At 42.7% G+C, this 12,976-nt stretch overlaps 1 protein-coding gene across 22 annotated transcripts in view; it reads right to left on the bottom strand.

The window, feature by feature from the left end:
* The window catches only part of Per3 (period circadian regulator 3), a 70,233-nt gene that overhangs the window by 29,511 nt on the left and 27,746 nt on the right, over positions 1–12,976 (bottom strand). For 20 of the 22 annotated variants that reach the window (XM_048783695.1, XM_048783693.1, XM_048783684.1 and 17 more), the window contains 3 exons: positions 4,439–4,571; positions 3,868–3,992; positions 3,462–3,635 (listed from right to left, as the gene is read on the bottom strand). In XM_048783695.1, the coding sequence (XP_048639652.1) occupies positions 3,462–3,635; positions 3,868–3,992; positions 4,439–4,571 (432 nt within the window). The remainder of the gene's footprint in view (positions 1–3,461; positions 3,636–3,867; positions 3,993–4,438; positions 4,572–12,976) is intronic. The other 2 variants (XM_048783702.1, XM_048783701.1) reach the window with 1 other exon arrangement.

Here is a 12,976-nt window from a genome sequence, read left to right on the forward strand (position 1 = left end):
GGCTGGGGAGCATCCGGTGGCCTAGGTGGGCTTGGCCCTGTGCCACTCCCACCAGGGGGCCCTAGCTAGTCTGAATCAGCTCAGCAGACAGGGGACCAGATTTACCTTCCTGCCTGAAACAATGACAATGAACGGACCATATGAAACATGGCTTTGAGGCCGACCTCCAGATGGAAGGACAGTGACCCTGAGGACTGCCCCAGCTCACTGCCTGGAGTGGAGGGGCAGGTGGAGGGCTGCTGAGATGAGGGGCAGGGTTTTCAGGAGAGGAGCAGACAAGAGTCGCAGGGAGAGAGGGTCCTGAGAGTGACAGCCAGCCCCCAGACCATTTGGGGGAACACTCAACAGTATAGTTGTGTGCAGAAGGAACCTCCTGAAACACAAGGGAAAGAGAACCAAAGATCCCAGAACAGCACTATTTCCATCAGTCAGGAGACAAGGACTCAGAAAGACCTCTTCTTGGCACCAGAGCAAAATCAGGCCCGCACCACACACTGCTTTGCTCCTGCCTACCAAACTGTGAAAGCAAAGCTTGAAGGGTCAGTCTGTTTCCAGGTAACTCACCTCTGATAACAAAGCTTAAGACTACTCAAAGGAATACAAACTATCTGGTCTGCCTTATAGTACCTGGCATCCCATCAAACATCAACACTCCTGTGCAGCAGCGGGAAAATAAAAATACAACCCACATCAAGACACTGAGGAGCGCCTATCACCTGCAGGGACAGAAGACTAGAAGATTCCAGGAACCTGGAGCAACACCACCCGTTGGAGGATTTGCACCACCTGATTTAAGATTATGAAGTTGAAGAGTCAGGCGCCACGGCCAGCACAGGGCTTGATGAATTTTGTTCATCTTTTCAGAGAAACTGCTTCTAGTTTTGTTTCAATTGATGCCTGTTTTCTATTTTGTTGACTTCTGCTTTTATCTTTATCACTTCCTTCCTTCTCCTGTGGGTTTACTCGGCTCTTTTTTTTAGTAAAATGGAACTTTGGATCACTGATTTGAGATCTTTCTTCTGTAGTATTAACAATTAAAGCTACAAATCTTTTTTTAAAAATATTTTTTAATTGTAAATGGATCTTTTAATTTTATTTATTTATATGTGGTGCTGGGGATCGAACCAGGGCCTCACACATGCCAGGCAAGTGCTCTACCACTGAGCCAGAACCCCAGCCCCCAAAAGCTCCTAGTCTTATAAGTTCTTCTGTAGCTGTATTGCACAGGTTTTGATGTGCTATATATACTTCCATTATTGTGGATTTTGAACTATTTTCTAATTTCCTTGTAATTTCATCTTTGAATCAAGGATTATGTAGAAATGCGCTCTTTAATTTCCAAACTTTCAGGTTTCCATATCTTATTAGTAATTTTTGATTTAATTCACCCTCCCCCAGGAAGCACAGTATATATTTCATGGACCCTTTCACATTTGAGACTTACATCTCAGCCCCACTTGCTCTACAGGCCCGTGAGCACCCTGTCCTTACATGTACATTACGTGGTCAGCGGGCACCAGGTTCTCGGCAGATCAGCTAGGGCGAGGTGGCGGGCATGTTGTTCAGCTCACCTCTTTGCTCAGGTTCTCACTCTGACCACGGAGGCGTTTCTCTACTGCCTATCTTCAGAAGCTCTTGACTTAGTGAACGTTCCTGGCTGTGGCATCACCACAGGGCGCCAGTCCTGCCCTGTGCAAGCACCGCAGGCCTCCTCCACCTACTGCCCAATGGCATCGTCTTTCCCATTCCTTCATTCCCCGTGTACTTGTGAGTTTGTTTCAACTGCAGATTGATGACAGCACTGGGCGGGATATGGTTGGCTGCTGATCTCTGTATCTGTTCTGACAATCTTTGCCTCTTTCTTGTAGCATTTAGTCTATTAAGTCATTTTGATCATAATTAGATTTAAAGCTATTACTTTATTATGTATTTGATTTTTTTTTCCTGTTGTTTTTCTGTTTTCATTACTTTATTTTTCTTGCCCAGCCCTTCTTTTGGATATGAGCATTTTGAAAGTTTTATTTCAATTTATGGATTGGCACCCAGGCACAGTGGCACATGCCTGTAATCCCAGCTACAAAAAAATGCTGGGATGTAGCTCAGTGGTACAATGCCCTGGGGTTCAATCCCCAATACTAGAAACAAACACATGGAGTGATTTTTTAGTCATCTCTATTTCACATTCCATCTTAATTGGTCCCTGCTACAGGTCCTATGGTGGGAATGGCTCTTGGGAAACACTTTCTCACTTTGCCACTCACAGGCCACAGGCCTCTGGGCTAGCTGGCCTGCTTCACCAGTTATACCTGGGTTGTTCCACACATGCAACGGCAAGGAAATGCTCCTGTGATCACGGTCTTCAGACCCAGCACATTACTAGGGTCAGCGTATGACCACCACAATTTAAAACACATGAGCTGACTCTGCTTGCTCACCTTGGAACAGAGATGTGGCCTTGCAGTCACTGAGACTGGTTTAAGATCAGGAAAAAAAAACTATCATCTGTAAATATTTCTTTAAATGAAAGCAGATGGATTTTAGTATGAATGCTTTCAAAATGGTAACGGAAGACCAGAGTACCAAAAGCACAGTGATACGGTAAAAAAAAATAAATAAAAAAATAAAAAGGTTCTTATTGGTTGAAACCCTCCCCACCTTGCATGGGCCTGGTGGTGGGAAATTAAACACCCTGTAGGATCCCAAAGTAGGATGAAAAGATGCACTAAAAATGTGCCCCTGCTCCTGTCCTGGGGGCCTGCCTCAGCTCTAGGAAAACACTTATCTTTGGCTAAGCAGCAAATAATCCAATCTCCCTTCTCCACCAATGACAGCTCTCTGCCCACCACGCTCCAGCTGACGGGCTGCTGAGGGAACCCAAAGGGCAAGATGCATCCAAGACCAAGAAGAAAAGGCACAGGAGCAGCTCAGCATGGGCTGGCGAGCCTCCATGATGACCAGCAAGGACAAATTAAGGTACCTGAAAACCCAGTGTGACAGACCTGTCCCCATGTCATCTACTAAGTCTTTATGAGCTATCAAAAGGTCAAGAGAACAGGAGGGAACAGAAGAGAAAGAACAAGATCAGAATAATCCACCATATAATCATGCTGTTAAGGAAAGTTTTCAATCTGTTCTACTCCTAACTTCTCCATCAACACAGACGTGCATGTACCCATGACAGACCCCGTAGGACATGTTCCAAGGTGGGAAATGGACACCTTCTCTGAAAGTCAATGGAATGATGCTGCGCCAACAGCGAATGCCGAGGAGGCTGAGGGTAAACACACGGACGGTGCCCATCAGTGCCAGCTAGGAAACACAGCCTGGGATGTGTCACCCAAACAATTTTATGGTGACACTTCAAACTACCTTGACTGAATTAAAGAAGGGCAACTATTCCTAATTCTAAAGTTAGAATTAAGCAAATAGTATCAATGACTCAGTGAAAGTAAAGGTGGCACCTGGCTCTGGGGGTGGGACATGGACGATGGTGCTGCTGTAGCTGCACTGGCTGGTGCCTGACCCCAGGCTCAGTGTGGCAGTGGACAGGGTTCCGGCCGGGTCTGCTTCAGCCTCAGTGGGCCGTCCATTTGTGGGCACTTTCGGCTGAGGCATGGCAGGGGTCTGTGCCACAGCTGGTGAGACACGAGAAACCAACAGTGAAAGGAAGACTCCCAGTGGGAAGCTTATGCTAAAGACAAACAGCTTACAAAGTTGGTAACTGACGAATTAAAGCCTCCTGGCCATAAAGAAGAGACCTGAAACTAGGGTCTCATGATTACAGTGAAAGAGCGAAAGGCAAGAAGGCAGAGACGCGACAGGCAGCTCGGGACGGCTCCCTCAGTGCAGACACGGAAGCCCCGTCACCTTGCACTGCTTGGGTGTCGTCTGCCTGGTGGCTCGGCTTCTCCTCTTCTGATGACGAAGCCATGGTGTTTGTGGAGGACACACACTTTCTTTTCAGAGCTGGGATTTGGTAGCTCTTTAGGTACCTGCAACAACAGGAGCAGGCCACAGCTTCTGCCTGTCCCCTTGCTGAGCCTTCCCACCTCTGCTTCTCCTGTGCCACTCGTTTGGGATACTTTGTCCTTTCCTCTTTGGAGTCTCCCCATGTGCCCTGGCCTGGACCGCTGGGTTGGGACTGCTCATCTACCATGGACTTGGACTGACTCCACATCCTAACCCACCCAACTCTGAGAAGCTCAGGTCTCGTCTTCCAGCTGCCCCATGGTCCTTCAGGGGAGGGACGTCATCTAATTGCATACTCTGTGATATTCGGTGTACTGTGGACTGCGTGCAGTAAGCACCCCATAAATATCTACTAATTTCTAATATGAAATCAAGACAGGACAGCTGTCAGAAATCTAACAAGGATTCCGCAGGGACAACGTATGTATTTGGAAAAAGCCAACGTGCCATTAGAGCGTGTGTCTCCCACCTGATGACACTGTCAATACAGTTCATCTGTTGATATGATGAGCTGTGCTGGTCTTTCCTCAAATCCTCACAAAACTCAGTGCACATGCATTTATTTTTCAGTGTCGGGGAGGAAGAAGAGGTCTTCTGTTCATCTGGAAGAGAATGAAAGAATGTATGTGCAGATAAAATACTGAGCATGCAGTTAAGAAAATCAGCAAAATTAAATCATAGTACTTTTATGACATACATTATTATGCACCTATAATACTATGCAGCTATTAAAATGAGCCCAGATCTTAACGCCCTGACAAAAAGATATTCATGCTACATAACAATGCGAATACAATAAGGTGCACAGCACATTACAACAGAATGATAATATTGCTATTTTTAAAAATGAGGAGTGAAACATGTTTCAGACAAGAATTATCAATGAACTGGGAGGTGAAAGGCTGATGGGAGCTGCGCGATGCCAAGCTGACAACACTGTGCCGCGGGTCAGACACTGCCCTGCGAGGGCAGGCCACTGCACACAGGCACGGCTGCTGGTCGTGGCAGGGCTGAGGGGGACGGCTGATCACTGCATTTCTCATGGGCTGCAGTGTGAAGTACACAGTGCTGCCTGTGGACCCATGTCCAACAGAGCCTCTGCAATGACGAGTAGACTCTTGTCCGTGTGCCCAATATGGGAGTCACCAAACTGTCACCTGAAATATGGCTAGAGCAACTGATGGAAACCAAATTTTCATTGTATTTATCCAATGTGGCTGGTGGCTACCATGCGGCATAGCGCAGGTGTAGAGAGAAAAGAGGCCCCAGGCCTGAGCTCTAGGAACTTCAACTTGCTGTAGAGGGGAATGAGCCAGAAAGGTGACTGAGAAACAGACAGAGAGAGGAGACACCTGCCCAGCAGGGGGTCATGGGAACCAAGAACGGGAGTGGGTTCCAGGAGGAGCGGACAGCCTGTGTCAGACACTGTCTGCAGGGAGGCCATGTCAATGCTGCTTCCACTAGCAAAGGCCACGTTCACTGGCCTGGAGAGCTTCCCTGTCCTCAGCACCATTCTGGAAAAATGACCACCTGTGTAACTACTTCTTTTTAACTTTGAAATTTTAGACTTAAGAGCTGCAAAACCAGTACAGAGTTCCCACATACCTCTGACCCAGCTTCCACTAACTGTCCTACCTTAGGTACACCATCATCAAATGACCAAAACACAGAAGGCACAATGAAACAGTGGTCAACTGTCATACAGAGTTCATCTGCACTTTTACCAGTTTACACTGATAAGTTTAATTTTTCTGTTTAGGTCTTCACACTTAATGTCATGGTCACCTCTCCATCTACTGCATTCTGTGACAGTTCTTTAGTCTTCATTTATTCATCCAGTCGTTGATCACTATAGACTCTTGGCTTCTATTTTGTTTGCTGGATTAGGATCCGACACTATCATTATGTATTTTTTGCTCCAATTATTAGTTTGGGCCAAACTGGCAGCTCTTTCAAATTGTCTTCTGTGACCTTCTGACACATCCCTCTATTTTATTTTGAACATTTCCTTACTTTCCGGCCTTGGTTCTTTTTGTTAGAAAAACATTGGAAACCAAGATCTGGCCACACGTGTCCTTGCTTGTGGATCCTCGACAATCAGAACTGGTAAGTATGTTCGTATACCGACCCTTGTCTGTCCATCTGTATGTATGTCCATCCATCCATTAGACAAAAATGCCCAAGTTCCTCCTAATGTCTTTATCTCTAAGCCAACATGATCACAGAGTTCATTCTAGCACTCCTTTTCCAATTATCTGAAACTTCTATGATAGTGAGGAGTATCGTTATCCTTATTTGTATCACATTCACCAATTTGTTCAACCCCAGTTTACATATAAATCAGCTTCAGAATTGCACTGGTAGCCAAGCACAGTGGCACACACCTATAATCCTAGCAGCTCAGGATACTGAGGCAAGAGGATTTCAAGTCCAAAGCCAGCCTCAGCAACTTAGCGAGACCCTAAAGCACTTAGTGAGGCCCTTTCTCAAAGTAAAAAAATATAAATAGGGATGAGGATGTGGCTCAGTGGTGAATGAGTTCAATCCCCAATACCTCTCCCTCCAAAAAAGAATTGCTCTAATGAGAAAGAAATAAACCATCTGAAGTCCAGTGTTGGTGCATGTCAGCATTTTGTGTTTAGCTCTAGAGTATCCACTGAAAATGTTGTTTTCAAAAGCTACCCAGCTCCTTTCTTCCCTATCTCCTTCTGCATGCTTACACCATTCAATTGAAACACCGATTCGTTTGTCACAGCTGGCCTACCAGGTTAGGTTCTCCCTACATTCTGGGGTGGGGCCTCAATGGGTCTTCACCAACTGATATGGAGCCGTGCCTCAGTTGCCACAGTAACCAACAGAATACTCCTATCATTTAGAACTCTCCTAGCTGCCCCTTTGGAGCTAAATCCTTCCCCACCCAACCTTAGTACGTATCCGCCCTCATCTGCAGTCTCAATTTCTGTGATCTCAGTTCCCAAAGTCAACCGCAGTTTCCAGGAACTGAGAAAGTTCCAGAAATAAATGATTCTCAAGCAGTGAATTGTGCACTATTCTGAGGATCGTGATGCTCCATTCCACCTGGGACGTGATTTACAACTTTGTCTGGTGTATCCACACTGAATATGCTACCCATTTGACATCGTCAGGGCTCAGAGATCCAGGACACCAGAAGCAGATGATCCTCTTTCTGAGTTCTATTGGGAAGGTAAGTAGTAGACTGACACTATGTCACAATGCCTACGTCATTCACCTCACTTCATCTGCTCACTTAGACACTATCATCGCACATCATCACAAGAAAGGACATTCATATAATTTTTATTCTAACATATTATACATATTTAATTATTGTTGTTAATCTCTTACTCTGCCCAATTTATAAATTAAACTTATGTGTACGCACATATGGGGAAAACATAGTGTATACTACATGGGGTCAGTACCAATCAGTGGTTTCCGACATCCACCGGGAGTCTTGGAACATACTCCCTATGCAAATAACTAGAGCATTCCAGAAAAGAACTGCACAATATATAACCTTTTGGCTCTGCCTTCTTTTACTCAGCAAAATGTAGTCAGGATTCATCTACACTTCTGCCTACATCAGGTCCATTCCTCTTCACTGCAGAGTAATATTCCATCATGTGGATGTACTAGTCATTCATTCATTTATTGAATGACAAGTGGGTTGCGTCCAGTGTGGTAAATATCCCTGTACAGGTTTTTTGTGTGAACTTAGGTTACTTCATTTGGGTCAAGAATTAAAATGGAATTGCCAGGTTATATGGTAAGAACATGCTTAATTTCATAGAAAAGTGTCAAACTTCTTCCAAGTGGCTGTATAATTTTGCATTTTGCCCAGTCATATGTGTTCTGATTATTCTGCATCCTTGCCAACACTTAACACTGTCAGATTTTCTCAATTTAATTGATCCATTCTAATAGGTTTGTGGTAGGAGCTCACATAGTTTTATTTTCTTTTTGTCTAATGACTAATGAGGTTGTGAATTCTTCATATGCAATTTGCTGTCTATGTGTTTTGGAAAACTGTTCAGATCTCTTGACTATTTTTTTTTTGGTGATGGTGGGGGTACTGGGAATTGAACCAATGGGCACTTAACCACGGAGACATCCCCTGCCCGTTTTATTTTTTGAGACAGGGTCTTGCTAAGTTGCTTTAGGCCTAAGTTGCTGAGGCTGGCTTTGAACTTGCAGTTTTCCTGCCTCAGCCTCCTGAGCCACTGGATTTACAGGCGTGGACCATCTCGCTTGGCTCTTTACTATTTTTAAATTGTTGTTCATCTTTTTATTGTTGTTGAGTTTTAAGAGTTATTTATGTATTCCAGATACTAGTCCTATATTGTATATATAATTTGAAAATATTTTATCTCTTCATTTTCTTATCAGTATCTTTCAAAAAATGAGTTCTCAATTCTGATAAAACCCAATGTGTATGGACTTCCCTTCTTTCATTCTTTAAGCTAAAAATTTACTACTTTCATTTGCTTTTTTTTTTTCTCTTTTTCTGTTTCCAATTCCACTGATATCTAGATGGTCTTTATTTCTTTCCTTCTTTCTTATTTCGGATTTAATTTGTTCTTTTTCTCATTTCTTAAGGAGAAGGTTGGTTACTGAGTTGAGATCATTCTTCTTTTCTCCATATAAATATTTAATGCTGTAAATATCCATTAAGCATTGGTTTAAGTAGATCCCACATATTTTATGTTGTCTTTGGGTCAGAGAGAAGTCTATTACTTAATTTCTAATTTTTGGGGGATTTTCTAGGTATCTTCATTACTGATTTCTAGTTTAATCCATGATGGTCAGAGAACATACTTAGGATTATTTCTGGGTTTTTTTTTTAATTTTTTAAAAGTTGTAGTTGGACCCAATACCTTTATTTTATTTATTTTTATGTGGTGCTGAGGATTGAACCCAGGGCCTTGCACGTGCTAGGTGAGCGCTCTACTGCTGAGCCACCACCCCAGCCCAATTTCTGTTTTTTAAAAATTGTTAAGTTTTTATTAGGACCCAGAATATGGTTTATCTTGGTGAATGTTCCACATATCCTTGAGAAAAATAAACGATTTATGTTGCTGCTGCACAGTGAATTAGTTCAGTCCTGAGGTGTCACTCAGATCCTTTCCGTCTTCACCTGTTTTCTGTCTTCCTCCTCTATCTCAGAGCAGGGTGTTCAAGCCCCCAGCTATCACTGGTTTTGCTTCATGTGTCTTGCAGTTCTCTCATTAGGTGTGTAAACATGTGCGTATGGACTATTCCGCATTCTTGGACAATAAACCCTTTATCGTCATGCAATCTCTTTCTGTAACCCTGGAAAAAAAATTTTTCTCCCACCTTTACTTTGTATGATATTTATGTAGCTTTCCAAACTGTTTTTCTTTTTTTCTCTTTTTACATTAGCATGACGTCTTTTCTAACCTTTTGTTTTTACCTTATATTTTTATTTTCAACATGGGTTCTTTCTTAGGGATGCTCTACCACTGAGCCACATTCCCAGGCCTTTCTATTTCGAGACAAGGTCTCAGTAAGTTGCCCAGCCTGGACTCAGACTTGTGATCCTACTGCCTCAGCCTCCAGAGTTGCCCAGATTACAGGCACGCATCACTGCACCCAGCTTTCAAGTGCGTTCCAACAGGTAACATGCAACAAGATCCTTTTACCTGATAGGACTTTTAACTGGTATTCTGAGATCATATTGAATGTGACTACTGAAGTTGTTGGGTTAAAGTGTACCATCTTGCTCATGTTTTCTATGTATTCTGCTGGGTTTTGTTTCTTTCCTCCTTTTTTTTTTGTCTCATTTTAGGTTGTTTCTTTTTTTGTTTTTTAGTTGTAGTTGGACACAACTTTATTTCACTTGTTTACTTTTGTATGTGGTGCTGACGATCGAACCCAGGGTCTCATACGTGCGAGGCGAGCACTCTACCGCTGAGCCACCACCCTAGCCCCTCATTTTGGGTTGTTTCTTAAATTTCATTTTATTTCTTCTATTGATTTATTTTTTTCATATACATTTTTTAGTTGTAGTTGGACACAATATCTTTACTTATTTTTATGTGGTGCTGAGGATTGAACTTAGGGCCTCGCATGTACTAGGCAAGCACTCTATCACTGAGCCACAACCCCAGCCCCTGACTTATTATTTATATTTGCTTAAAAATATTTTAAATTGTTATCACAAAGTTTCTAATATATCAATCCTTAAATACCCAATATCTATCTTCAAACAATACTATTTCAGGTATACAAATCCTGCAACAGTGTTGTCCTAACCCTCCCCATCTTTGTGGTATTACTGTCATATATGTCACTTTTATATATGCTGTAAGTGCAGAATGATTTTTGCTTTAGTCAGTTATCTTTTAGTGCAATTAAAAATAAAGTTTGTCTTCTTTTATTCTGTTTTCAGTGCCCTTCACTTCTTGGTGTAGACCCAAGTTTGTTGTTGTATGTTTTGGGGTGGGGGTCTTGTATCCTATTCCTTCTACCTTAAGAAATTCCTTTAGCATTTCCTACAGAATGAGTCTGCTAGCACATAAATTCCTACAATTATTGTTTGAGAAGATCATTATGTTGTTTTCATAGCTGGAAGAGATTTTTCACTCCATATAGAATTCTGTGTGGGCAGCTTTTTCCTTTGAAGATGTCACTCTATTGTCTTTCTAGTGTGCTTGGTTTCTGGAGGAATGTCTACTGTAATTCTTTTCTTTGGGTCTATATGTGATTTTCATTCTTTTTATTCTGGCTATTTTCAATACGTACTCTTTAGTTTTATTCTTAGCAGTCTCACTATAAAATGCCCAAGTTAATTTTTTTTTTTAATTTTATCTTACTCAGTATATTTTGTATCCATGGAAAATTCTTGACCATTTTTTCTTCTGAAATTCCAACTGAACATATGTTAGTTTGACATTGTTCCCAGATCCTTAGGATGCTGTTTTCTGTTTCTGTGTCAGTTTAAGTAACTTCTGAAGTCAGCTGTCTTGGAGTTTATTGATTCTTCCCCTGATGTGCGGGTGAAAGGCCTTCTTCATCTCTGGCACTCTTCCCCAAAGTATGCAAAACTTAACTTCATTCCCTTTTAACTCAGTCACTTTACTTGATATTTTTTAAGTTGCGGGACAAGCCAGTAGGAAAACAGGCACTAGGGTGTGCAGTGTCTCAGGTGGTCCTGATGTCCGTCCCACCCTGATGCTGGGCTTGCACACTGGCCCCTGTGGCCTCCAGCCTTGGGTTAGTGCTGGGATTATTTTATGACCTGTCAGGTGCACTTCAGAGCCACAGGCTGAGCCTTGTTCTGGTGACTGCTTTATCTCTTGGGAGGATTTTTTTTATTCTTGCTTTTCAACAGCTTCATACGTTTTTGCTGAACACTGAGTACCTGTATAGGACAGTATAGACTGGGCCTTTCCTTCTGAAAGTCCTATCTCTGAATTAACCCTATTAAATTTTAGACTAGATTCGTGTTTGTTGTTGTTATGGTTTTATGGATATAAATCCATATTCAGATCATGCTAACTACACTTTATGCTTCCAGGGACAGCTGGTTTGCAAGGTTTTTGCTTTGCTTTGTCTTTTCTACATGTGTTCCACTTCCAGCTTTTGGTCTTCCCTTTGCTCATGCCTCAGGAAGGTCCACCTCCAGCAAGCTGCTGGAAGCCAGTGCACCCAATCTAGCACCTGCACCTCACTCCTCCCTGAAAGCACAAGTCTCGCCTTAGATTTTAGGTATGCTGACTGTCCTGTAACCTTGGCACACCAGCACTCTGATGGGGTCAAGGTCATGAACTTGCTGTCTGTCTTCCATAGTGAGTTTGGAGTGCTGAATCTGTTCCCACAACCCTGAGCAGAGCCTGGAAGCCCCTCCTAGGCAGCTTCACCTGTGGGCCCCCTGCTCTCACTCAGGCACTGCTCCAAGTCAGACACGCAGAACCAATCAGGCCTCTGGCAGTTGACATCTGTGTGCGTGGCTGACAAAGTTGCCCCCCTCCCCCATTTGGACTTTTAAAATCTCATTTCTCATTCTATTTTAAAGCATTATTTGCCCTTGTAAGAAACATAAAAGTATAAACTCAAAACTTGAGTTCTTTTTGCTCCTGGCACACTATAGAGAACATGTACCAGGGTCACTGCACACCTTCCTTCTTGTTGGTGTAGTCCTCTATTCAAGTTCTAACATTTAAATTGCAACATTCTTGAATCACATCCTGGTATCTCTCAAATAAACAGCAATGAAAGGTTTTTGGTTTTTTTTTTTTTTTTTTTTTTTAAAGAGAGAATTTTTTTTTTAATATTTATTTTTTGGTTTTCTGCGGACACAACATCTTTATTTGTATGTGGTGCTGAGGATCGAACTCAGGGCCTCACACGTGCTAGGCAAGTACTCTACCGCTGAGCCACAACACCAGCCCCATGAAAGGTTTTTACAGCTCTTTAAACCAGTGGATCTTAGAATGTTAATAAAAGCCAGGATCTTTAAAAGGCATTTGTTCTCCAAAGCTACACCAAATGGGGACAGGCCGCCCTCCCCCATAGTCACATCTGCATGTGCTGTCAGTGAAATGTCTAAGAGCAGGAACATTTGTTTCCAAAGCGGCAGGTGAGCAGAGAGACTGCCTGTCACTTATGTGACGGCATGTAAATGATGAAAAGCTGTGGTCTGCCTGTCTACAGTGTTTGAGAGTTCTGATGGGGTCACCAGACCAATACAGTAATAAGAAACTGGACAGTGCGGGAGGTGAGACAGGAAGCTGCTTGGAAATGAGATGAAATACGGAAGTCAGGATACAAAACTGTGACACTAATAATGAGATCCTAGGTCAAGGCAGCAGGGAGCAGGACAGACTGGACCAGACAATGAAGAAAACGTTTAGAAATGTTAACTTTAAGACGTCCCCAAAGGTCTTAAAGACACATGAAATGATATATAGCAAGAATGAAACTTAAGATAAATTCTTTTTTCTTCTTCTTAAGTTTAAATCCTGGT

This window comes from Marmota marmota, unplaced genomic scaffold (assembly GCF_001458135.2).
Source record: "Marmota marmota marmota unplaced genomic scaffold, marMar, whole genome shotgun sequence".
Lineage (NCBI taxonomy): Eukaryota > Metazoa > Chordata > Mammalia > Rodentia > Sciuridae > Marmota > Marmota marmota.